We start from the raw sequence: 27,746 nt of genomic DNA, 5'->3' as shown, positions 1-27,746 counted from the left end.
CCATTGTTATTTATATACTCTAAATCTATAGCCCTTAAACTGAACTGCCTTTGGAGCGGAGCTTTACAATCTGGCCTGCAGCCAACCAGGATGAGTTTCAATACCAACATCATACTACAATCCGCACACATCGCCTTCCAAGTCCAGCCTGCTGCACCTAAAGAAATATGGAAAATGTGTTATCATATCCAGTTCTACTATTCCATGTTCAAAGCTCAGTGCCGGGCCACGCTGGGCAGGCGCCCTAGGCAGGCCCGGCAGCCGCGGCGCCTGTTTAGTGTGCGCCTGCGCGAATTTGCTCTTGCGTGTGCATGTGCGAATTTGCGCTCGCGTGCGCATGCGCGAATTTGCGCAGAAGCACGGAAAACGCATAGAGTCGGCAACAGAAGGGAACCGGACTTGGGGTAGGCGGCAGAGGAGGTACGTGCCTGGCGCCCTCCCAGCTTTGCGCCCTAGGCACGTGCCTACTCTGCCTGCCCCTAGTTCCAGCCCTGTCAAAGCTATATGGGAATATAACAAGTCAGTCTTCTCTATATTGTTTCATAATTTTAAGCAAACAAATGATAATTTTAAGCACACTAATGTTAATTTTCAAGCCGCAAAACTTTCCTAAATTTGACGATTTTGGGGATATTTCCAAAAATCACCTCAAAGCTTTCATTTTGCAGCATCTTATCTCTCACATATCATTAGGTACCAAGGTAAAACACCCTAAACGCCAAGAGTCCACTGAACAGTTTCAGGCCCAATGTGTATTGGTTTTCCTAAGTAAGTGGCATATACAGACGACGCCCCATATGAGCCATCAGTTCTGTAACTCCAGATGCTGCAAAATCAACACATTTACAGCAAAGGAACAAAAAAGTATGTTCACCCCAGAAAGCCATATGTTTTTGGAAAGTACACATTCCCTCAAATCCAAATTGGTTATACGTGCCTTTCTGCTCCAAAGTACCAAGCTGCACAATTTTGGGGATATTTCCAAAAATCACCTCAAAGCTTTCGTTTTGCAGCATCTTATCTTCCACATCGCATTAGGTACCAAAATAAAATAAATATGAAGGCCATCCTAACTATGAAGGCCACAGGTCCACTGAACAGTTTGATGCCCAATGTGCATAGGTTTACCTACCAATCTGGCATATAGGGGCCCTGAAATGAAGACATCCCATTTGAACTATCAGTTCTGTAATTTCAGATACTGCAAATAGTAGTTCCCCCCCAAACAGGCCCGGAATTTGTGGCGAGGCCACAAAGGCCCGGGCCTAGGGTGGAAAAACTTTAGGGGTGGCATGCCACCCAGCCGCTTCCCTAAGGCGCACTAGGGACCCAAACCCCCCCGGTGCTCGGATGCTTGAGAGCGCAATCACGGGGAGGGTCCGGGCAGTGCCGGCGCTAGGACCATGCGGTGCTAGGACCATTCGGCGGTGGTGGGTGGGCGCTAGGGTTGCCACCTTTTCTGACAAAAAATACCGGCCTTCCCATATATTTATCTTTTTTCCCAATTAATAACATTGGGATCAGCCCCCACTTTTACCGGCAAGGCCGGTAAAATAACGGCCAGGTGGCAACCCTAGCGGGTGCACAGCACTTCGGCCTTGGGGCGCCGCCTCCCAAAATCTGGCCCTGCCCTCAAAGCTCCAGTGATGCTGGAATTATGGAAGCTTGTCCTCAAAAATGCCCTTTGAACACGAATCAACATATGATTGGACTTCCCCATTTCCCGACCTGCCACTAACCATTCCGATGAAATAAAGTACAAAAGAACAGATCAGCCGATGTTGTGACCCTGACAGCAATCGTACGAAAGTTATGTCTGATCAAAGCTGACAGTCTCCCACTGAAAATCGTACGATCGGCAATACATGCAGAGAAATTACCTGCAGCCGACAGAAATCTTTTAACCTGTCCGATTGACCAAACGACCGATCTCCGCCGGACGATTCATGGGATCAGATCTTTGAGTCTATGGCCAGCTTTACACTCAAACCCTCTAGGACAATTGAACACAGGACGCTTGGAGCTAACACAGGCAACACAGTGTCCCTAGTTTGCTCATTTGCAGACTAGACTTGCAGTGACATCAGAGGAGTGGATTGTGTGGCTTCAGGGGAGGTGCTGATGTCACAAACCCAGAACAGTACAGTGTTGCTCAAAAGTCGATAGATCTGCATGTTACATTCAGTGTCATTCACTATAACACACAGCCTGCACAGCTCTGTATTTGTGTCTGTATCTGTGTATCTGTGTATCTGTGCAGTCTGCTGTGTAAAAACTTCTCACTGAGATTCTGCTTCTCTGCAGATCAGATCACTTTCCCTCCAGACTTCAGCAGCCATGATCAGGAAGGAGCTGGTGATGTCACACACACATCATCATAAGGGAGGAGCTGATGACATCACACACTCCATATCTGGCAGCTTCATTGAAAACAATGCTGGAGTGTACTGACCAATCAGCTGGGGGAGGTGTGTTTAGCCTAGGAGCAGAGTGTGGCTGGTTCCTTGTCTGCCTGGAAAGTGACTGTAACAACTGACTATTTTACAGCTTTTTGTTAGAGCTCGTGCAGGCTCCGCCTCCTGCCAGTGCTGGGAGCCAGAGGGAGAGGAGGAGGAGGAGGAGGAGGCGGGGCTGGTGCGCATGGCAAGCTGTGTCCATGTTCATGAGGAAGGCGGAAGAGAGGCTGAGACTACTCAATCTCAGGTACTGATTGTTAACATGCAGCTCAGTGGGACTACTGCCGATCTCCTTGTTTCACCCAATTATTGCTCCTGATGTGCCTTCCCCCAGCACTAACACTGGCCAGTTTATGTGGGAGAGAGCTGAAGCTATTAGCTGGACATTCGGAACAGTACACTGTAAGTTTCAGGGGGATCACTGGCAGTTCATGTAGGAGAAGAGGCTCGCTCAGTGCATGGAGTTGCTGAATGACTCAGACTTACAGGCTGATACTATATCTGCTCGGGGAGCAGTAGGTCAGTGAAGGTGGAATGTAAATAATTCTCCCTGTGTCTGTGTTCCCACTCAGTAACCCCCCCCCCAGCTCAGGACTAGTGTGAGTGCAGGGTCTCCCCAGGCTGGAGTGGTTACACTGTAGCACGTTTTGTTTTGCTGCCTTATCACATTGCCCATTGTTTATTACATTCATTTGAATGATAATTATTATTCTGCAGCTGTTTCTGTACTTCTATGTGGCCCTCAAAATGCTGACTACGACTCCCAGCATCCTCTGCCAGTGTTTAATTTGAATTGATATGTTATGTATGTAAAACTTGTATCTGAAGTGCTGTACTACTGTGTTTACATGAAATTACATACAAATATGGGTCTGGCTCATTAGAACTTACAATCTAATACAAGAAGAAGGTGGAGTTGTATTTCAAGGTTACATAGTTAAATCAAAATCTATCACTTATTAAACAAAAGTTGGGAACCTGTATCCTATGTCATGAGGATGGTTGCAACTATAAGCACTGTTGCATAAAGATCCCTGTTTTTCGAATAGAGGTGCTAAGTAGTTCAATCACAGTTACCCATAGCAACCAATCAGATTTTTTAACTTGTGCGCTCAAAGCTAACTGCTGAATGGTTGCTAGGGTAATTGCACTGGTGTTGTTCAGCATCCAGGTTATTAAAAGGGCCACACTTGTGACATTTAGTAGTATGAACAGACCCTTGTTGCAAGGGCCAAACTTGTGGCTCTGCAGTTGTGAATATATTCACATTTCAGGGGCATTCTGGGAGCAACTTTCCCTCTACCTTTCATTAAAGCTTTAAAATATTTTTTATTTTACAACATAAATAAAACAGAAATATGGATCCAGACCAGTTCTAAATTGTGCACTTTTTCACCAAGTGGGAGAAGAGACTCTGATGGTGGCAGGCATACCTCCCAACTGTCCCTTTTTCGGAGGGACAGTCCCTCTTTTGACAGCTCAACCCGCAGTCCCTCATTTGTACTGGATTTGTCCCTCTTTTCTCTGCACTGAACAGCCAGAAAAAGAGACAAAGTTTCTCACTTAATTGGCTTTTAGCAGAGAGCCCAGAACACCTAACAGGTGCAAATACTTTGTAACAATTTTGAGACACAAAAACACAGTTTAGATAAGGAGGAATAGTTTTCAAACTTTCATAACCTGCCAAATTTTGTAAAACAAACATGGTAATTAGGGGGTGTGGCCACAGAAAGGGGTGTGGCCAAAAAATTGCTGCGCTACATGCGGAAAAAAAATTTTTGTCCCTCTTTTTACTTCCAAAATGTTGGGAGGTATGGTGGCAGGTACTGTTTGGGATAAATGTCTGGCAACAGCCACCACATGTCTTCTCCTAAATTTGCCCTTGATCTGACCCTTGTTTGCACAAAAATCTAGGACCCACAAAAGACAGGAAGATTACTTAATTTCAACTGGCCATAATTAGCTTTTTTGGTCAAACTGGGAGAAGAGACTGTTGGCAACCACAAAAATGTCTTTTTTTCAGTTCCCTGTCACGATTTGGAGTTTTTAGTAGAAATCATAAATTAGGAAATAGTGGGAGCTAAGGTGGTGGAGCGCATAGTGGGCAACTAAGACGAAAGAAAAGTCTTTTTTTTTTTTACGAACACAAATTGTGGGGGGACTGACTGCCGAGTACTTTGCACCTCTCGTTGAGTTACATTGTCTCTATTTGTCGCTCCCACAAGGCAGCTTAATGATATGTAACTATACATAGGTCAAGTTGTGACGCCAGTCTCACGGCGTTGAGAATTTTAAAAGACACGCAAAGGAAGTTTATAGATTTGTGCAACGTGTAAACAACTATCTGGGACTGCGGGCAGTGTTAGGAAAAGCGGCACTGTGCATTTACAACACAAGAATGAGAGGAGATGGAAAGTATTGCAACACCCAAGTGCCCCACTTCCTGTCTAAATCGAATGCCATTTCCAATCATGTGATGTTACTGTTTATGCTTCCCCTTGACAGGAAATAGCGTATTATTGCTAATGGCTCCACTCTTGGAACATGAGAATCAGATATTCTTGGATCTCTTCCACGAGGATGGTCTTGTCATCACAGCCCGAGGCCTAGGCATTGACAGAATCCTGCAGAATTTTCTGAAGCTTTATTGCGATCCGGGGAATCTGGTTTTGGTGCTGAACACAAACACAGCAGAGGAGGTGAGTAGCTGGGCTACCTTGTGAATAAGTGACCATATATAAAGCAAAAGGCTAGAGATCTCATCTGGTGAATGCTAATAGGGGATCTACACCCAAAAGCTAAATAACTTGTTTGCATAATTAAAGCAACTTTCCATGAATTACACATATTGCACAGTTTTCAAGTTCTTTGTAAAATGACCTCCTATTGAACATAGCAGTTATCAGTTTCTGCATTTAGGTTCTGACTCTTGAAACTAAGTAGCAGAAGTTCGTTCTCTAACCAGGTCTGTTTACAGATGGATTTAGCTACATAGTTTCAGGAGTCAACCAGAAATGCAGAAAATGCCAACAGTCAGGCAGACAGGCACTGCTTTCGGTAGGAGTTTTCAAATAACTTTAACAATTACAATATGTAATTAATGCAGAATTAAAAGTTGCTAAGAATTGGATTATGCAAAAGACAGCTTTTGTGTGCAGCTAAAATAGCGCTGGGTGATTCTCCAATGATTACTAGTGATGTGTCAATAATACTGCCCCAATGACTGAACTATTCAGTGCGAGTGATGCACATGCAGGTAAAATGTATTTTGTTCATGCTAATCATGGCTCTTCTTATACAAGTTTGTTTTGATTTTAGACATGTTTCCAGCTGCAGTCCATCCCTTCCATTTTAGTAGTACAAAATTAGAATAATAGATATCAGAATGTAAGAATGCTAGAATAGTAACATAAAAAATATTTAAAATGTGGTGCTATTAAAGGCACACCTTCCCTATGGCCAAATTTGAAAGCAAAATTAAAATGAACAGTTTTAGATTGGGAACAATAGTATGATGTAGAACGCAATATTCCAAGACAATATGCAATTGGTTTTCATTTTATATTATTTGTGGTTTTTGAATTATTTGAGCAGCTCTCTAGTTTGTAACCTCAGCTCTCTGGTTGCTAAAGTCCAAATTACCTTGCAACCATGCATTGATTTGAATAAAAGACTAGAATGTGTATAGGGGAGGGCCTGAACAGAAAGATGAGTAATAAAAGGTAGCAACAACAATACATTTGTAGTCTTACAGAGCATTTGTTTTTTTAGATGGGGGTCAGTGACCCCTATTTGAAAGCTGGAAAGAGTCACAAGAAGTAAAAATAGTTAGAATAGTTAAAAAACGAATAAACAAAAATGAAGGCTGGTTGAATTAGCCGTTCCATAGCTAGATTAATTGTGTGCCTACTGATTGAAAAACAAGCATATTACTCCCTAGCAGAGACTGGTTGATTGATTGTACCTCCCCACCAAGATAGCATGTATAAAAAAAAAATTAACTTTTAATGAGCTTTATTAAAATCCCCCTTTCTTCCCTAGCAAAATAAAGGATCTTAGCTACAGATGCACAGTAAGAATCATTAAAAGAGCACATAAAATAACATAAATTCATCTAGCCAGGAGCAGTGAATAGGGTGGGCAGTTTAAAGGAAGCAAACCCCTATGCCTACGCAGCTAATTGAAGGTAAGCACACTTACTTCTATTACTAGCACTCTAGAATATTGCTTTCCCTAACATACCAAGGTTAGCTAAGATTAAACTACTGCTGGGGTCTGCTGACTGGACATTCCTAGATTAACACAAAGACATTTTGTTGACTGTTTGTTGATTGTATTTATTTTATAAAGTTTCCAACCTCCCTTAGTATGTTTAGTTTTTACAGTATAGAATCTTTATGTTTGCAGGAGTACCTTATAGAACAGCTGAGATCTGAAGGCATTACACAGTTACCCCGCATTATCAATAATGAGGTTGCCACTGGGGAGAGATATGATGTCTACACACAAGGGGGTGTCCTGTTTGTCACAAGTCGAATTCTTGTGGTGGATTTTCTCACTGATCGGATTCCTTCAAACCTGATTACTGGTGAGTAGACTTGTATGGTAAGTTAATTATGGTCACTTGTTTATTTATGTACTTCTCCCATACTAGAGAAATGAGACTGACCTGCACAAAAAGAATAATGGAAAGTAATGGGGAAATGTTATATATTTAAAATAATGTAAATCTGTGGAAATATATCAACTTGCTACAAATACAATTTAGAGTATAAACAGCTTACATTTTAACTAGTGCAAAGCTGTGCATCTGCCACTAGATGTCTACCTAACAAGTTTTACTCCTGCTCTTGGCCAGTGCTCCTCTAGCTTAAAAATGCACGGGCCACTCGTACTTTACCTGTGAGCACAGTGCCGTTGTTAGTAGTTCCAGATGTTGCATAAATGCAAAGATCTTGTAGGGCAGGAGTGCCCAAAAGGTAGATCGTGATCTACCAAGTAGACCTTTAGATGGTGATCAGTAGATCTCAAAACACTGTCAACAAACAGCTTGTCGAAATCACCCTCCTGTTTCATGCTTTTCATTCAGATATTTATTATGTTATGGTAACATAAGAAATCTTTTTTGTCAAATATAGCAATATACATTTTCTCATAAATCAATATTTAAGTAATATTTTCCATGGAACAGAATGCTAACAATGCTTTAATGGATGTAGATCAAAATGGGAAATCATGACTAAAAGTAGACCTCGCATTATTAAAGTATTGACACTCCTGTTGTATGGTCTAGTAAATGAATGGTTGTTTCACCAAATTTCTGCTGGTCCAGAACTGTCCAAGCTCAGCATCGTGCTTACTATTAATCGCAAGGAAATCTAAAGTCATTCTAGCCATTCTACTCCTACCCTGGGTACGTTATGCTGAGTGCTGCACCGTCCTTTTCCAACCTCCCTGGTTTCCTCTTGCCTGCTTTGGTGAGAACATGGAAAATACAGAATGTTTTCATATTTATGTATTGTGCATATGCTCTTTTTGAATCGGCACAGGGGATTCCTGGGAGGTTAGCCAGTGGGCTTTTGAAGATGAACGGCACCACTGAATTAATGTGTTTGGGTGCCTAATAACTCCGTCCTTGGCCCAGTGATTTTAGATTTCCTTCTACCTTTAAATTGGCATTGCAATATAATTTGGTATGCCACATTCTGCATCAATGCAAATATTCTGACATAAGAAAATATGTTAAGTCTTTAAGTTTAATAAACTATATTTTTTATCATAATTTTTTAGGAATCCTTGTGTATAATGCACACAAGATCATAGAATCCTGCCAAGAAGCTTTTATACTGCGCTTGTATCGACAGAAGAATAAGCAGGGCTTTATTAAAGCCTTCACAGACAATCCAGTTGCATTTCACGCTGGATTCTGCCAAGTGGAACGAGTAATGAGAAACCTGTTTGTTAAAAAGCTGTATCTATGGCCAAGGTAAGTCTGTCATTTTCAGAATAAACTCTTAATTTATGATGTAATTCACTGAGCAGGACCAGAGGGCACTGTAGTAAGTCTATTGTATGCAGATACTGTAAGTTGAATATATATATGGGCTTATTATTGCTCACTAGCTTTTTTTTACCAAGTGGTAAGGATGGTTCAGATATGAACACAGATTCTGACTGCTCAAAAACTGTATCTGACTTTCATTAAAGAAGAAATAAATACTCTACAAACCTCAGAACCCCTCCATTGACCTTTAACACGCCCCTAAGATTCCTCCTCACAAAGTCTGTTACACTGAAAAGTGCCTGTATAAGTAAGGGGTCCCCAACCTTTATTACCCATGAGCAACATTCTGATGTAAAAAGAGTTTGACAAATGACATGTTTTCCTGGGGGTGCCAAAATAAGGGCTGTGATTTCGTAGCCCCTATGTGGACAGGCACCCTACAGGAGGCTCTGTTTGGCAGTACAGTTTTTTTATGCAACCAAAACTTGCCTCCAAGCCTGGAATTCAAAAATAAGCACCTGATTTGGGGCCACTGGGAGCAACATCCTAGGGGTAGGGTAGCAACATGTTGCTCATGAGCCACTGGTTGGGGATCACTGTTATAAGTGAAGATGCCATAAACATGCAGTGGAGCTCACAGGTGCCATTTTCTTCCACTTCAGATCCTCTTATGTCACTTTGCCGATACAGAACTTGCAGAAGCAAGCACAGCTGAAGGGAATCCTGGCTAGACTTCAACTGCACATGCTTCTGTAGGCTTAGGGGCCGATTCATCAAGAGTCGAATATCGAGGGTTAATTAACCCTCGATATTCGACTGGGAACTAAAATCGTTCGACTTCGAATATCGAAGTCGAACGATTTTGCGCAAATCCTGCGATCGATCGATCGAAGGATTTTTCGTTCGATCGAACGATTAAATCCTTCGAATCGAACGATTCGAAGGATTTTAATCCAACGATCGAAGGAAAATCCTTCGATCAAAAAATCACAGGCAAGCCTATGGGGACCTTCCCCATAGGCTAACATTGACTTCGGTAGGTTTTTATCTACCGAAGTAGGTGGTCGAAGTATTTTTTAAAGAGACAGTACTTCGATTATCGAATGGTCGAATAGTCGAACGATTTTTACTTCGAATCGTTCGAATCGTTCGAATTCGATCGAATTTAACCAATTCGATGGTCGAAGTACCCAAAAAATACTTCGAAATTCGAAGTTTTTTTAATTCGAATCCTTCACTCGAGCTTCATGAATCGGCCCCTTAGTGTTGCTGAACAGATAGATGAGGATCCTTACTAAAAGAAGATTGTGCTTGTGAACTCTGCTGCGCAACTCTTTATGTTTATGGCAGGTTCACACATAGGGACACTTTTCAGTGTAATAGATGTTTTGGGGAGGGAGCTGATCCATGCTTTAATCCTTTTGCTGCTAAATAGTCATATCCATTTATTTATAGGGGAATACAAATGAATAACATATGAGCTGCTGGGGATCCTTAATATTTACCCGTTTAAATTTGCTTAAAGGGCACCTATCATCAAAATTTTCTTTCTTAACCAGAGGTGCAGGCTAATAGAGCACACACTCCAACCCTCCTGAAAGTGGACCTGTCACCCAGACACAAAAAGCTGTATAATAAAAGTCCTTTTCAAATTAAACATGAAACCAATTTCTATTTTTTTATTAAAGCATTCATAGCTGTTGTAAGCACATTTAAAAATCTGTTGTCAATCAAATATGGTCTGCCCCTCCTCTATGCCTTAGGCATAGAGGCGGGGCAGACAATTACTTTCGATTCAGCACTTCCTAGATGTCACTGCTCTGTCCACATTCCCTCGTTCTCTTCACCGTTTAATTGTGTAGCCAGGGCATGGGGATGGACATCAGGTTCCCCCATTCTGGTGCACAGACATGATTCTGAGATGACGCAAGGCTTGCCTTAATAACAGTGTCCACAAAATGGCTCCTGCCTGCTTGCTATATAATTATGAATTCCCAGACGGAAGGAAACAATATTCAAATAATTTATATAGTCTAATTAAAGTTCATTTTCCTTGACTAATGTGATAAAATAGGATTTTGAATAATTTTTTGGGGTTTTTGGGTGACCTTGAACACTAAGCCACCTGCACCAGGAATGTGGCACCGGTGCATGTGGTCATTTTGTGGCACTTGGCAAAGTGTCACAGCTCTCAGTCATTATGCACATATGTGACGTAACACACATTTGGTAATTAGCGACGAGCACCTCTATTTGATGATTGGTGCCCTCCAGATCTTTGTCCCATAGCCTTGATAACTGACTTCACTAAAGTCTTTTACAGCCTGACTGTTACAATTTGACTCACAAGTGATGTAGTTAAACAGTGATGGTTTATAAAGATTTTTTTATACTATTTGTTTGGGTTGCTAGAAAATCTGTTTAAAACTGGGCACTTTATTAATGCTGGCACCTTTTATTAAGGTTTGAGTTGTGTTCTCAGTGAAAATTTTGAAATTTCGAGGTTATTTTTGAGTAAAAAATTTTTTTTTATTAGGTTAAAAAAAAATGTTAATAGCCTTTATGATGTTCTAGTTTTTTTCAGAGGAGAACAAGAGACTCTTGTTTGCATAGCTTTATGCTTTTTACATTGCACTACAACTATCTCTCAGGCAACCAATAAATATAATGTCTGTATGTTACGTTTGCCTTAGACAGGCTTGGCAGCTTAATGGCCCATATATGTAGCCCTTGGGAGGGCTTGGCTGACCTATATCTGGCTAGAAATTTGTAACTTAACATCTCAGATTCTACACCCATTTTAAGATTTAATATGATGCCAGTTTGTTGTCCCTGCACGGGCTGATAGAACCTGCCCACGTACAAACCTTATACATACCTAAAAATAATGTTTTGCTGCAACCACAAGGTAACCAGAGTGAAGTAGCACCTAAGCAAAGATGTAGGTCATGGGCATTCTGAGGTTGGTCAGCTGATAACCTGCAGAAAAGTGATTGGGTATATGCTGTATAGTCTTGAAAGAAAACCAATTGTTATTTTAATATTTAAACAAGACTCAAATAATTAACTGTTAGATAATATCAGTGTAATTATTTGGTCTGTTCTGATCATCTTGTTTGCTTGATGTTCCTGTATGTGAACTTGCAGAACATATTGGTCAGGAAGGTAGAGAAGCTTCGCCAGATCTCAGTGTTTGTTTCTTATTAGAAATGGCACGCTTCTCTTCTCTCTGCTTTAGTCAGAACGGTTTAAGTAACCAGAAATAAATCATAGCAGGCAGGAGACAACTTGGCTCTTGTACAGAATACACTGGATTCTTCACTTTGAAGTTGAGGGAAGAAGGAGCTGGCAAAACAATCATTTGTAAGAGCTTGGCAGAAAAGATAATGCATATATAATATGCAAGTTGCCAGAATTCAGTCTTTACAGAAAACCATTTTTTTAAAAAAATATTTAAACAAGACTCAAGACGGTGAGTGATCAGATGTTTGTTTTGAAAGTTAATGCTACCTGCTAGGTATACATTTTCAAATGGTTTTAGCAGGATATATTCAGGCTAGATAATTGGTGAACTAAGCCAATGGAGTGTCCACATCTATATTGAGAGTATAATTGTGAAGAAAGGGACTTCACCTCCAATTATTTAGTCCACCAACACAATAATGATAAATTACAACTTAACTCTGTAGATGAAGATAAAAGGCAATATTTATTTACCACCATGCACTGAACTAGTTAAAAACATTTAAAACAAACAGCTCTGCATTGGAAATGAGGGATCCCTCTCCACTATAAGTATGCTCATTCAGCGATTCAAAAGAATCACACATGAGAGATGCATGCAATAGTATAATGAAAGTCAAAGATGAGCAAACTAAAGAAGATTAACTAATTTAGGCCACTGTGGATGTCTCTATTTACAGTCTAAGAGTGGACACGCCTGGTGGAAAATACAAATAGTAAGGATGGTATTGTACCAGTTCTTAGAAGGTTTTAAGGGATTATCCGGAGTAATTGTATTTCCACTAATCGGTGGTGAGGGGGATATTGTCTCTAATGAGATGTCGGCCCAACAGCCTTAATTGTGTGACCTGGTCGATATGGGGCTGTAATATTTAGAGATAGCATATAGATTGGTATGATGCTGCCTGGGCGTTCAATCGCATAGATAATCCCGTAGTTGCAGTTTGTAGTTCAATGGCCGTATTTCCAACTCAGCAGTTGCTATGGCCCCAATGGGAACTAGTGTCGTGTTTCAATGAAAGCCCCAGATATCACCATTTCCAGCCCCAGAATGGTGTAAAATTCTACCGACCGTGTTAGTCTCCCCTCTGGCTCCCGGAGTCCTTCCTTCCTGTTTGGTACAACCAATACGGGTCCTTAGACAGATGCACTCCCGGATCCCCCAGTTGCTACTGAGAGGTAGATCCTCAATTTCGCAACGCTGTACCTCGACAGCCTTTCGCCACCGAGCGTGGCTTTGTCTACAGAGTTAAGTTGTAATTTATCATTATTGTATTGGTGGACTAAATAATTGGAGGTGAAGTCCCTTTCTTCACAATTATACTACCTGCTAGGTAGTTACTTAGACAAGTAGCTAGTTTAAAGGGCAACTATGATTTTCTATTTTTTCTGGAATAATGAAGTTACTCCGTACTATTCCCCTGAGCAATCTCAACATGCTGCTTTGTGTCGGGGGTCAGTTATTTTAAAAACGGTAGCTCTTCTACATGTTTAGGTAAAGGACACAAACACCCCCCAATGCCTTTGACCTGTCAATCAAAATCTGGCTTCCAACTCCTGCATGTAGAGAGACAGGTTGCTGAAAGTGGGATACAGAAGATTAATTTGATTATTTAAGAAATGGTACAGGATTTTTAATTGATTATATTTGGAAATGTTCTTATTTCCATCAGATGACGCTCGTATTAAATTTTCATATTTATATATTCGGGATTATTCCTTAAACTGGAGTTTATAGATATGTCATTTTACTTTGACAGAAGAAGCCACATGGTCATTTTCTCATAAACATGTGTAAGCATGTTAACCCTTTCAGTGCCTGCCACAAGTGGAAGTAAACAATATTCCTGTAGAACAAATAAGAACCTGGAAGCACACAGTATATAGTACTGGCAATCTTGTACTTGAGTGTCTGTGCGGTAGATGCTAAGCTGTACGTATTAAGTAAAGGCTTCTTGTTCATAATAAGTGAAACCTGATTTGGGGGGGGGTCATCTATCTTGTAATACAATGGATTGAAATATTTTTAATTCATTTCTAACAAAATATAGAAATATTAATTGTTCAGTTTTGCTGAATATATGTCAGGGAACCGGGAGTTCCCTCTGGGGAGTTGTCCGGATATAGGAGGAAGCCCCTCAGGAGGGATCAGGATCGTGGTATCCAGGGATTCAGCAGAAGGGGTAATAAAGTTCAGGCAACAGGTCAAAAGGCAGGCAGAATATAAACAGAGTCCAAAGTCCAGGCAGGGGGTCAACAACAAGAGATCAATCAATAGAATACTCAGGGATAACAGCAACAGGGAACCCAGGAATCTAATCAGGAACAAGATCCTATTTTCGGGCGCCATCTTGGAGCCTCAGGCGTCCTTTTAAAGGGGTTTTTTGGCGCCCTTGCGTCGGCGTCAGCACGTCTGCGACCGACGCGCTGCGCCTGCGTCCGTCGCGCCGTTGTGACGTTTTCGCGCCTGCGCACTTGCGCGCAGGCGTCTCTGCGCCGGCGCCGCTACCCACGTGGCGGCCATGGGCGCCGCCATTTTGGGAGCGGCATCGGAAGGAATAGCTGCGCCGCCCGGAGCTCCTGGTCCTGCTCCGGGCGGCGATCGTGACAATATAACATTATAAATTCCATTTTCTAATTTTATTTTTATGTTTTTTCTAATTTCCGTTTGTAATTGTTACACTTCTAATTAGTTAAACTGGCCAGATGTGGCAATATTGACGTGAATAAAATGTATATGGAAAGAGTCGTTCAGCAGCTGAGCACAGAAAGCCCCACGGGCCTATATAAGAGTGTTTGTATAAGGCAAGTGCCATGTGTATATAAATATGTATAGAACTGGTGGAACATTACACTACTGTTAGTTTTGAGATATATATAAATACTTGAAAATGACTAACCCAGGTCTGTAATGTGGTTTTATTCAGGGAAAAACATTAAAGCCACATTAAAGCAAGGAGAAAGGATTCTGTCTGCAAGGCATCACTGGCATCTCCAGTAGGCACAACATTAACCATAGCATGCTTAGAATGTTTTTCTTGCATATTTTAGTCAACTGGCAGGATTATATATCACAGTATTACAACACCAAAGCAATAGTTTTCATTCTATCACTTAATGCAGAAATGCCAACTCCCCTTCAACTGAGCTCATTTATTTTTATTAACAGTTGGGTAAGTTACAAAGTGGGCATTTTATGATGGGGAATATCACAAAGGGTTAATATATACCTACATAATTACTTACTTACTTCATCAGACATGGAATGAGTGTTTTGCGAATCATAATCCGGTGCTGCATGATTAGATCCTTTTAAATGCACATTCAATGTTTTTCTGCTCCTTCTTTGAATATAATGGGGTTCATTTACTGACATAGGTGCCACATTACACTGTACAGTTACCAGAAACGTCCAATCAAATCTTTTCTTTCATTCCAAGTTGCTAGACTAACCAATGCCGGTTTCTGAGTTGTTGCTGCTACGAACTGTACTGGTACAAATTGAATCTGCTTCATTGTGTATGTTCAACTTTACGCATTGCTTGCACAACTTTTCCAACTGTGTCCCATTATTTTACATTTATTACTGTTATTCGTAGCAAGCCATATTTTAGCCTAATTCTATTTTCTTTTTTTATCCTTTCTCTCACTCTAGGTTCCATGTATCTGTAAATTCATTTTTGGACAAACATAAGCCAGAAGTCGTTGAGCTGCACGTCTCCATGACCCCTTCCATGCTAGCCATCCAGTCTTCCATATTAGATATAATGAATGCTTGCTTAAAAGAACTCAAGCGCTTCAATCCAGCACTAGAAGTAGAGGATTTGTCCTTGGAAAATGCGATTGGAAAAGCTTTTGACAAGGTGGTATTTACAGATCTCTTATTTACAGCTTGGGGGTGATCAACAGATGGCAGATGTCTGACTAAACAATTAGCAGTATTGTGCACTGGTTATATTTTGTAACCTATTTTGGTTTCCCATAGACTATTCGTCACTACTTAGATCCACTGTGGCATCAACTTGGAGCAAAGACCAAGTCCTTGGTCCAGGACCTGAAGATCCTTCGTACCATGTTACAGTATCTATCACAGTATGACTGTGTGACTTTCCTGAACCTTCTGGAATCAATGAAAGCAAGTGAAAAGGCATTTGGGCAGAATTCAGGTAATTTGTGTTTTCCATATTAAATGATCTTTCATCCAGTAGGTGGCAGAGAGGCACTGTATACTTTTAAATATATAGTTAATCATACAATGAAAAGTTTATGTTATAATACAATGCAACTGCAACCTGAATTTAGTTTTTTTCCTCCCCCAGTTACTTCCGTTGCTTCACCTATTCCCCCCCCCCCAATAGCTGCTTGTGGGACCTTCTGGTGGTCCTCTCTCCAGAGGCACCAGGAGTTAAAAGATCCTATGTTAAAACAATCAATTTCTTTAATATGTAAGGTGGTCCATGGAGACAGTGCTAATCCGCAACACACTGTAATGCTAATATGACGTCTTAAATTGATTTCCTGGAATACCAGAGGCCTTAACGCAAAAATTAAGCATGGGCTGGTGTTCCAGTTCCTCGAAAAATACACTCCAGACCTTGTACTTTTACAGGTGACCCACCTGGTACTCCAAGCATCATTCTCCACATACTCCTGTGGGGTGGCCATCCTCATTGGAAAATCCACCAACCTGCACATTCACCATATCTGTACTGACCCCCAAGGTGTTTTTAACATGCCTATGGGAAAATAAACCTTATGTCATAGCCAACATCTATATACCCCCTCCAGTGCACCTAGACATCTTTTCAGAGATTATGACCAAAATTAACAATTGGGACCTTGCTCCTCTGTTATTAATGGGGGAACTAAACATGTTAGCATCCCCTGCACAGTGCTGTTGAGGCTAGTTGACCACTTTGGGGAAGTCTCAGGGCTCCAAGTTAACTGGCAAAAGTCCACCTATATGCGGCTAAAACAATCTGCGCCCTCCATCCTAACACACCCAACAGAGTTAAAGTGTGTTGAAGTGTTTAAATATCTGGGAGTGTGGGTCAGTGCCTTCAAACTCTTAACAGCCCCCAAAAAGAACGGCGGTTTGGCATTGCCACACTTTTTTCTATATTACCTAGCTGTTCAGCTAGTGTATGTAGCCTGGTGGTTCTCTCCCTCGGCTGAAAATGCCACCTTTCCCATGTCAGCAGAAGCAGCAGGGTCCACTGCATTTACAGAGAAAACACTAGACATGCCAAACGTGCGGTCCCCAGAAGCATGTCTGCATGGTTTAGTGGAGAACACAGTCCAGGACAAATATCGGTGCACCCTTCTGAGATTCCTCTACTACTATGCCAGGAAAATTATCCTAACCTGGAAGTTACCTACCCCACCTACCCTAAAGAGATGGAAATATATAATAAACGAAGCACTTCCCTTTTACAAGCTAACTTACATTAGTAGAGGCTGCCCAGATAAATTTGAGAAAGTCTGGGGTGCATGGGTTGATGTGATTGATACGAGCACACCCTAGGACTCTAACAAAACTACCTACATATATGAGAACACAGACACACATGCCCCAATTAACAACCCCCTCCGTACCCTGGTTTGTGTTTTAAAACAAAAAGTTTTCTTCAATTGTGGAAACCATTGATTTAGAGATGACTATAATTTTGATGAAACCCATATGAATAATCAATGTACGCTTTGATCATTATTGTAAAAGTATCTTTATTTCTGTATGTTGAAGATGTAACCAATAAATAAAAAACTTTAATATATATCTATATCTATATATATATATATATATATATATATATATATATATATATATATATATATATATGTATATATGTATGTATATATATTTATATAGATATAGATATATAGATATATATATAGTTAATCGATTAAAAGAACATGGGCATTAAGTATTTAAATTAATTACGTACAAAGTATGTGTGTGTGTGTATATGTGGCTCCAACTTCTTTTATCTTTAATTTTACTTTTGTACTAAATCATGCTTGCTTTGCTATCTCCAGTTTTCCATACCATTAGCTAAAGGGGTATACATATGTCTCCTAGGTGTTCTCGTTTTTTGGGGATGATCACAAATTTTGAACAACTAAAACAGATGGGAGTTTGCAGACAGTAGGAGTGGTCACAGACAGAACAGGTGCATGTCCGTGTGTAAAAGTCTGGCTGATCGAGGGCATGACGTAAATTGTCTTGATGGCCCTACAGGACTCTGTATGGCAGTTTTATCAAAATACATAGAATGTATAGGTCTTTCCAAGAATAGAATGGAAACCTCAGTGTCTCTTTTACCAGACAGCAGTCTTCATTTGAGACCTTATCAACATGATACAATCAGTATGCCCCTGCCATATAAAATCAGATACACTAAGGAACTATTCTGCCTCCAACATATGCTCTGATATCCTTTTAAAGGCTTAATAAAATAATTAAACAGTACCTAAACTGTAATTGATTTTCTTTTAAAATACATTTTCTTTATTATTATTTGTAAGGTTGGCTGTTTCTTGACTCAAGCACTTCCATGTTTGTGCACGCTCGAGCCCGAGTCTTCCATGTTCCTGACTCCAAAGCAATTAAGAAGTCAAAACAATCGGATCCAAAAGAAAAGCAAGGTAAGTAATTTGCATTCCACAGATGTTTGTTGGACCTGAGGATTTTTTTGCTGTGTAGAAACTTTTATCCGTTCCAAGCACGGCACATGCTTCTGTGTCAGTGTTTTCAACATTCTGAATTTTGAATATGCTGCCTTTAATAAATAAAAGTAGCAAAATAATATTCATTGCTATTTTAATCCCATTACTGCAATACTAATTACTTCAATAACAGAATAACATTCAGTACTGTCAACTTACACCTTACAAAAACTCTGTTGATTGCACAATTCTGATGATACGGCTCGTAATGTGTTTTTTCAGATGGCAAGAAGCTGGTGTTAGAGAGCAACCCTAAGTGGGAAGCATTAAGTGAAGTTCTAAAGGAGATTGAACAAGAAAACAAGAACAGCGAGGCTTTGGGAGGGCCAGGTGAGCCTGTGGTGGGGTGGAGAAATTGTTGTTTCTACTTATATTTTTTTTTTTTTTATACAGTCCATTTCTAGTAATTTATCCAACTATGCACAAAATATTTTACTGATTTGTCCTTTCTGTGTTCTTACCCTGACATATCGTTCTCTGGTCACACATGCGTCTTCTGAAATATATTTTGCCTTTGAAACTGTGAGAATTCATTCTCAAATCGTTATTTCTTTTTACTGTGCTTTTGATGATCACACAGCGTACTTTCCTTTAAATCATAGTTGTGTTTATCAGCTCGTAACTCTTGCCTCAAATAGCAATTGGTTGCCTCAATGCATTATAAATATCTTTAGCTTAAAGAACACTCTGTAACAGATTCCACAATTACAGGAAAAAGCTTGAAATGTGTCTTATTGGACCTTAAAGGAACCGTTCAGTGTAAAAGTAAAAACTGGGTAAATCGATAGGCTGTGCAAAATAAAAAATGTTTCTAATAAAGTTAGTTAGGCAAAAATGTAATGTATAAAGGCTGGAATGACTGGATGTGTAACATAATAGCCAGAACACTACTTCCTGCTTTTCATCTCTCTAACTCTGAGTTAGTCAGCGAATTTAAGGGGGGCCACATGGGACATAACTGTTCAGTGAGTTTGCAATTGATCCTTAGCATTCAGCTCAGATTCAAAAGCAACAGTTATGATCCATTTGTCCCCCTCTAGACACTGATCAGTAACCAATCAGTGGAAACCAAGAGAGCTGAAAAGCAGGAAGTAGAGTTCTGGCTATTATGTTAGACATCCACTCACTCCAGTCTTTATACATTACATTTTTGGCTAACTAACTATATTGAAAACATTTTGAAACAGCCTATCTATTCACCCAGTTTTTATTTATACCAAACAATTAATTTAATTAACAATTTAACAGGCTGTAATGGATACAGAACCTGAATTCCTTCATTGTTATTCTCCAGATTTATTCAATACTAAGGAAAGCCTCTGTTGTTTGATTCTGTGGTATAACCATGGTATAACAACAACTGAAAGGGCTATGTCTGTCATGTTTTCTTTTGTATAAATGTCACAGGCAGGCAGGAGCCATAAAAGTGTCTTTCAATTTGTTGCTCTAGAGTCATACCATACATAAATGCATTTTAGGGTTCCTTATAGGGGTAGGGCTATTGGGCTGTTCACGACAAAAAAGATATTGCTTTCCTGATATTTAATGTCTTTATATTTATCAGGTCGAGTGCTGATTTGTGCCAGTGATGACCGAACTTGCTCACAACTTAGGGAATATGTAGCTGTTGGGGCAGAAGCACTTTTAATGAGACTTTACAATAAAACCTTTGGGAGGGATGAAAAAGCAGCAGAGGTTTGGATAAAAAGCAGAAAAGCCATGAAGGCTAAAGGCAACAACAAAAGCATGAAAACATCCATTCATAAGAAGACAGAAGGCAAAGCTAAACAGAAGAAAAACAATAAAAAGACAGAACTGACCTTAACGCAAATGATAGGCAAAGGAGAGGAAGATGAAATGGGGAAGGATGGGGAAGAAGAAACGTATGGAGAGGAAAGTATGAGCCAAGAGAGCAGCATTGAGGAACCAAAGTATGAAGACCTCCAGCTGAACTTGCCTTCAGATTCCTATTATGGCATTTTAAAAGAGCCACTCACTGTTATTCACCCTTTGCAAGGTTGTAGCGACCCCTATGGACTGACAAGGGTACTGCATGAAATCGAGCCAAGATATGTAGTTCTTTATGATTCCGAGGTTAGCTTTGTTCGCCAGCTTGAAATTTACAGAGCAAGCAAGCAGAAACCTTTAAGGTACATAACCAGGCCACACAGTAACATTCTTAACTGCATAAGATGACAATTTCTTCCATAAAGTAAACTTTACTAAATTGAAAACCCCAGTAGTGTAATCAATAAGAACTGGTTAGCTAAATTCATCTGCATGGTTTTTAGCTTCTGTTTAGCATTTGGTGGTATAGTGCAACAATATATTATATATAGTATAAAAACGCTTATGCTATAGTAACTCTGTGCAATAGTATGTTTATTATGCTTTTATTCCTTATACTCCTCCCTTTTTTAAAGGGTATATTTCCTAATCTATGGAGGTTCCACAGAAGAGCAGCGTTACCTGACTTCTTTGAGGAAGGAAAAGGAGGCGTTTGAGAAGCTTATTCGGTATAAACATATACATTTTACTCTTATTTGCATCCTACCTGTTTTAAAGGTGTGGGTTGTCTATAAGTTAGCTTTTAGTATATTATAAAATAGCCTATTCTAAGCAACATTTCAATTGGCCTTTTCTCTGGTTTCATAGTTTTGACTTATTTGCCTTCTTGTGACTCTGCCCAGCTTTCAAATGGGGGTCACTGACCCCATCTAAAAAAAAACAAATGCTCTGTAAAGCTGCAAATTTATTGTTATTGCTATTTCTTATTGCCTATCTTTCTGTTCAGGTCTTTTCATATTCCAGTCTACTATTCAAATCATTGCATGGTTGCCAGGGTAATTGGGACCGTAGCAACCAGATTGCTAAAATTGCATACTGGAGAACTGCGGAATAAAAAGCTAAATAACTCAAAAAACATAAAAATAGGAACGTGTTGGTATCAGTGAAACTAAGCTGCACACGAAATCTAAACAGCTAAAAGCTCCCCAAAGCCGCCCCCAGCCCGGCGAACCTTAGTAAGGGCAACCCTCCGACACTATTAAATCATCTTCCTCAGTGACGCTGGGCTGGGGGCGGTGTGATCCCTCCATAGGCTAATTACAAATGAAAACAGGACTCCAATCTATGGAGGGATAGCGCCACCCCTAGCCCAGCCTGACTGAAACAACTCAGGAAGATGATTTAATGGTGTCGGAGGGTTGCCGTTATTAAGGTTCTCCGGGCTGGGGAAGGCTTTGTTGAGCTTTTAGCTGTTTAGATTTGAAGGCAGCTTCTTTTCACGGATACCAAAACGTTCCTATTTTATTAGGAATTTGTCCGTATCACTTTAAGGGATGATCTGCAAATAAATAATTTGCTGGAAGATGAACAAATTGGGTGTTTTCCTCTGTGTGTTGTAGAGAGACATTTAGAAGGTTATTTACTAAAACTCAAAGTTATATCATATTTTAATTAAACCAAATTCAACCAAACTACCACTACGAATTTATGTTTTTTATCAATAAAATAACTAAAGTGGAGTCAGGAAAAAATTCGATAAAATCCAGTGAAACCCTGAATTGAATCATACTCTTGAATCACTCGATTTTTTTCGGGTAATCCGCTGAAAACGTCAAATTTTTTAGATTATTGGTCTAACCCCAGTGCAGACCATAATATCTTCAAATTGTGATAGGGATATCTTCCATTGACTTAAACATGGCTTCGACAAGTTTGAGATGCCGGGTTTTCAGATTTGGTCTTTTTGCATCATCAGGATATAATACTGTAAATCTCAAAAATTTGAGTTTTTTCCCCCTCTAAAAATGTGAGTTTTTTTTCCCAAAAAACCTTAACCAGAAAAAACTGAGATTTAGTAAATAACCCTTTTATTGTCAGTGTTATTCTGGAATGCTGTTGATCATTTGCTACATAGGTTTGTTCATAATTTTGTAGCAATCAAACACAAGTTTATAGCTTTCCAGGTTTTATATTAGCACCTGTTTAATAATAACTTACATGCCTTGTTTTGTTCACAGAGAGAAAGCAAGCATGGTGATTCCTGAGGAGAGAGATGGGAGAGATGAGACCAACCTAGACCTTCAGAGAGATGTAACTTCAACTTCTGACTCTGCTGACACAAGAAAAGCTGGTAAATACAGAGGCTCCACTGTCCAACAGTTGACACATGGGGTTTGCTTTGTATTAATTAGTAGCTGCACTTTTTAGACAAAAAGAGTTACTGGGATTTACAAAGATATCCTAGGGGAGCATGCCTACTATGTCAAAAATCTCGCATAGCATATAAATAAGTGGTGGTGGGTGAGGCCACCATTTATTATACAAAACACCCACTCAATTTTCAGTCATAGTTCATTCATAAAGAATTAATATCAGTGGAAAACACAATACTTTAAAATGTAATTCATGTATTAGTGACCATGTTAAAAACAATTGGATAATAAATAAATTAATTTCGTATCAATTTCTCGTGAACCGAACTCCGAACTGAATCTGTATCCTAATTTGCATATGCAAATAGGGGTGGGAAGAGGAAAACATTTTTTACTTCCTTGTTTTGTGCCAAAAAGTTAAGTGATTTTCCTCCCCATGCCTAATTTGCATCAAATTATGGTTCGGTCGGGCAGAAGGATTCGGCCGAATCCTAATCCTGCTGAAAAAGGCTGAATCCCGAACCGAATCCTGGATTCAGTGCATCCCTACTATGCATGCCTGCTATATGGGTCAGCTTTACGTAGAACCTTACACACTATGCAGCTATCCACACACACAGACTGAAGTAACCCCTCCCTTTCCGAAATATATTGTGGATATGACATAACAGAGTAATATTAATGTGTGCAACTCCAACTGTTTCATTTATTTCTTATTTAGTGAATTAAGCCAAAGGTTGAGGAACTAGCTCTTTAGTCTAGGCCTTTTTCAAGAGAAGCAATTGCAGCTAATGCACTCTGTGTTTCACATCTTTGTGCAGCAGCATTAGACCATACACAAAAATGCATGCCAGAGTTTATTAAGGTCAATATTTGCTAGATGGTTTAGGCTCTACTTGTGATCCTTCCAGCCCATGTGCTGATCCCTCCAACCTTTATATATTACATTTTTGGCTAACTTACTATATTGAAAACATTTTGGTGGTCATTTATCAACACTGGGCAAATTTGCCCATGGGCAATAACCCATGCCAACCAATCAGATTGTTGCATTCATTGTTCTACTTGCAGCTGGCTTTAAACAGCTAATCACTGATTGGTTGCTATGGGTAACTGCCCATTGGCAAATCTGCCCAGTATTGATAAATGAGCCTCATGTATTTTGCACAGCCTATTTACCCAGTTTTTTTTCACTGAACTGTTACTTTAACCAGCTTGTCAATCATCAAAAAGACAATCTATAAGGAGTATTGGGGGCATTTTGTGTGCCTCTGCTTTCAACCTGAGGGTGTCACCAGACAAAACACCCTGTGTGCCAGAGGTCTAAGTCCTAATATCACCTTAAATGGCTCCCTCCATGGCTATCTGTAAACTGTAGTAGGGATTCCCTCGAATCCAGGATTCAATTTAGGATTCAGTCAGGATTAAAGGGGTGGTTCACCTTTATGGTAACTCTTGGTATGTTATAGAATGGCCACTTCTAAGTAACTTTTCAATTGGTCTCCATTATTAATAGTTTTTAATTATTTCCTCTTATTTCTTCTAAAAACAAATTTTTAGTAAGGGAACACATTTATTATAATTGCTACTTTGTATTATTCATCTTTTTATTCAGGCCCTGTCCTATTCATATTCCAGTCTCCTATTGAAATTAATTCATGGATGCTAGGGAAATTTAGACCCTGGCAACCAGATTGCTGGAATTGCAAATTTGAGAGCTGCTGAATAAATAACTCAAGACCACAATAATAAAAAATTAATACCAATTGCAAATTGTCTCTCTACATCAAGACAAAGGTGAAAAACTTTTTAAGCCTTTTTAGCAGGACCATCCATATTCAAGTGCCCATCACACAAACAAGGGAATGGCAGTTTTTTTCTTGCTGCTTTCATCTTACCCTTCCTTAGGGTTCAGTTCAGGATTCTGCCAAATCATAACAGATTTAGTATGCAGCCAAATCCAAAAATAGTGGATTTGTTGCATCCCTAAACTGTAGTAGTGCTTCTGAGGCAAATATACAGTAATGAGTTCAAGGTAACTGTATATTCTTCCACACTTTAAATAGAGCCCTTTTAGATTTTAGTGTAACTGGTCATGTCTTTTCACTTATGGTTGCAAATGATTATTTTATAAGGAGCATTTTGAAGTGTTTGCTTTTTCCATCTTAAATTGATAATGTTCTTTACTTTTGTTTTTTTTTCTGTAGGAGGACAGGTGCAGAATAATGTGCAACAAACTATTATTGTTGATATGCGGGAGTTCCGTAGCGAGCTTCCATCTTTAATTCATCGCCGCGGAATAGATATTGAACCAGTTACTCTGGAAGTGGGAGATTATATTCTAACACCTGATATATGCGTTGAGAGAAAAAGTGTAAGTGATCTGATTGGCTCTCTAAACAACGGAAGATTATACACCCAATGTGTTTCTATGTGCCGGTATTACAAGAAGCCCATTCTTCTTATCGAGTTTGATCCCAACAAGCCTTTTTCTCTAGTATCAAGGAACTCTATTCACCAAGAGATCTCAGTCAATGATATCACATCCAAAATCTCTTTACTCACTCTTCATTTTCCACGACTGCGTATCCTTTGGTGCCCATCTCCCCACTCAACAGCAGAGCTATTTGAGGAGCTAAAGCAGAACCGTCCACAGCCCGATTCTGCGACGGCAATGGCCATTACTGCCAACTCAGAAAGCATACCAGAGTCTGAGAAGTACAATCCCGGCCCTCAGGACGTTCTCCTAAAAATGCCAGGCGTAAATGCCAAAAATTGCAGGGCCATCATGAACCATGTTACAAATATTGCAGAACTGACAACGCTGTCTCTGGAAAAACTGACAGAAATTCTAGGAAATTCTACCTTTGCTAAGCAACTCCATGAATTCATGCACACCTCCTATACAGAGGCTGTTTCTCAGGGAAAAGCAAAAAGGTGACCGGTATTCAATCAGGAGAAACTTGTTTTAAATGTATTAAGTACCTACCTCCTGCATGGATTTGAATATTTATGTATTTTAGCCAGAGAGTGTGTATATGTGTATATATATCTATCTACTCCTGCTTGTTTTTATATTTTGGCCATAACAGAATTATTTTAAGTTATGGCTAAAATAGTAATTTAGAGAAGATGAAAATGAATACGTATTTTAGTTAAATCCTTTTCATTCCTTGAGTTGTATCTATATGATTCCAAGAAACCACTGAATATCCTCACTTCCAGTACAGTTGCACCAAATCCATTTTTTCCATGCTGAATCCCAAATCTTCCATGAAGGATTTGTTTGAATCCTGAACACCAGGCACTTTTGTTTGGACGAATCCGAAGCCTGTCATAAAGAAGCAGAATCCCAAGCTGAATCCAGGATTTCGGCACATGCCTAATTCTTAGCCACTCCCCAATGGTTGTGTTTTATAGTTTTGCTTGTTCTGAATTTTGCACAAAAGGAAAATAGAACTGTAGCAGAGAATTATATTATTATACATTTCCATTCTTTGTTGATTTTGCTGAATGCTCATTATACATTTGCTTGTATGCTATCTGATGATATGCAGATTTATAAGACTAATGCAGAAGGTTCTTTCATTTCAATCTATGAGGAAGCCACAGTTACCCTAAAATCGTTTTCCCCATCAAAGGTGCGGGCTACTAGAGCCGACACTCCAGTTGGGGGAAACAGTAATTTTTTATTTGGTGTTTTTTTTGGTGTTTTAATTGCCCCTGGGAGCTTCCTGTGCGAGCTGCCATGTTGGGGCTCACTCATGTGCATAATGAGCAAGTGCCTCAACTCGCTCATCATGTGTGTGACGTCAGAACATGAGGTCCCTACCCCAGATGCTCATTATGGCCACATGCATAGGGAGCTCCCTTCCGTAACGGGTGTCCTAGTGCTTTTTTTTTTTTTTTTTAAATAAAAAAAAAAAGCTTCTGTTTACCCCAACCAGAGTGCAGGCTCTATTAGCCAACACCTTTGGGGGGAAAAACTATTTTACTGTAACAGGTGCCTTTAAAGCCACATATTCTGACCTGTACATCTATAAACAAGCAAGGAAGCTAACAGCGGCTAAATTTCCCCAGTGAGTTTCTTTAAAGGGTATCTTTAGTTGGAAAAAAGTTTCCTGGTCCAGCTACTGTAGATCAGGACAAACCACTATGCAATATATGTTCATTATTTTTTTTTAAATAAACCTGCTTCTTCCCTCACTTGCAGGTTACCATCCTTATTATAAAACTGCAGTGAAGTTCAGTTGTGTCTTACTTTTCTATATATATTTACATTTGTGAGTGATTAAACAGCACAACAAACTGTGCTGCAAGAAAAAAACTAACTTAAAAACAAAATAATAATAAAATTGTTTATTTTATAGTAGCAAACAATAATGCATGCTTTTATGTAAATTGTGAGCTTTTAGCTTGGGGGAATAAAAGTTATGTTTTAATTATTACTAGGTTCATATGTAGCATTACACTCATAATACATATTTGTCACTCCAAGAAAGTGAGACGGCCTGGCAATGTGTGATTTCTATCGGCTATGCCGGGATTTCAGATTTATATAACAGTCAGGCCGAATAGCTAAAAATATAAAATATAACGTATGACTATAATTTGTATAAATGTCTTTTTTTGAAAAAACATACGAGTATTTGCCACAGTCACGATGCACATTTTGCCTGTGGTGCTACAACTATATTTATGGTCTTGTCTGAATAAAGGAGCAAAGTTACCTTGGTAATATCCTTTATGTATAGCACCAGAATAAAATATACTTATAGTTATCTGCTGGCTGTAATTTTTGCCTCTGCTTCTGTTTTAAATAACTGCTGTTTTTTTTTAATAAGAGCTGTTTTATTTTTACAGGCACTTTCCAGATCACACACTTGCACAGGACATGGTACACTAAATTGGTTGCTATGGGTTACTGCCCAGGTGCAAATTTGCCCAGTGTTTATAAATGACCCCAACTGTGATGCACATTCCACACTGGGGAAGAATTTAGTGCCCCCCTTAGCTTTCACTGCAAGTATCCAGTGGTGGAAGAAAACAATTTCTATACAGGCACTTGAAGGAAGTTTTTAAAGATGCAATGAATAAACATTAATTGAATGTAGTTGTTGGATAATGTTTTACCCTGAGTTAATTGGTTTCTGATAG

General features: G+C 39.5%; 1 protein-coding gene across 2 annotated transcripts; it reads left to right on the top strand.

Moving 5' to 3' along the window:
• The first annotated feature begins 2,652 nt into the window (after window positions 1–2,652).
• On the top strand, window positions 2,653–27,370 carry ercc4.L (excision repair cross-complementation group 4 L homeolog). 2 transcript variants are annotated; one of them, NM_001093107.1, is given in 12 exon segments: window positions 2,653–2,703; window positions 4,962–5,155; window positions 6,864–7,044; window positions 8,247–8,442; window positions 15,359–15,566; window positions 15,689–15,869; window positions 18,229–18,348; window positions 18,652–18,759; window positions 19,994–20,579; window positions 20,853–20,945; window positions 22,455–22,567; window positions 24,797–27,370. In NM_001093107.1, coding segments are annotated over 11 exon segments (2,694 nt in total). In that variant the 5' UTR covers window positions 2,653–2,703; window positions 4,962–4,981; the 3' UTR covers window positions 25,531–27,370.
• Window positions 27,371–27,746: the final 376 nt, after the last annotated feature.

The sequence above is a fragment of the Xenopus laevis genome, chromosome 9_10L (assembly GCF_017654675.1).
Source record: "Xenopus laevis strain J_2021 chromosome 9_10L, Xenopus_laevis_v10.1, whole genome shotgun sequence".
In the NCBI taxonomy this organism is placed as follows: Eukaryota; Metazoa; Chordata; class Amphibia; order Anura; family Pipidae; genus Xenopus; species Xenopus laevis.
This window is presented reverse-complemented; position numbering and strand designations above follow the sequence as displayed.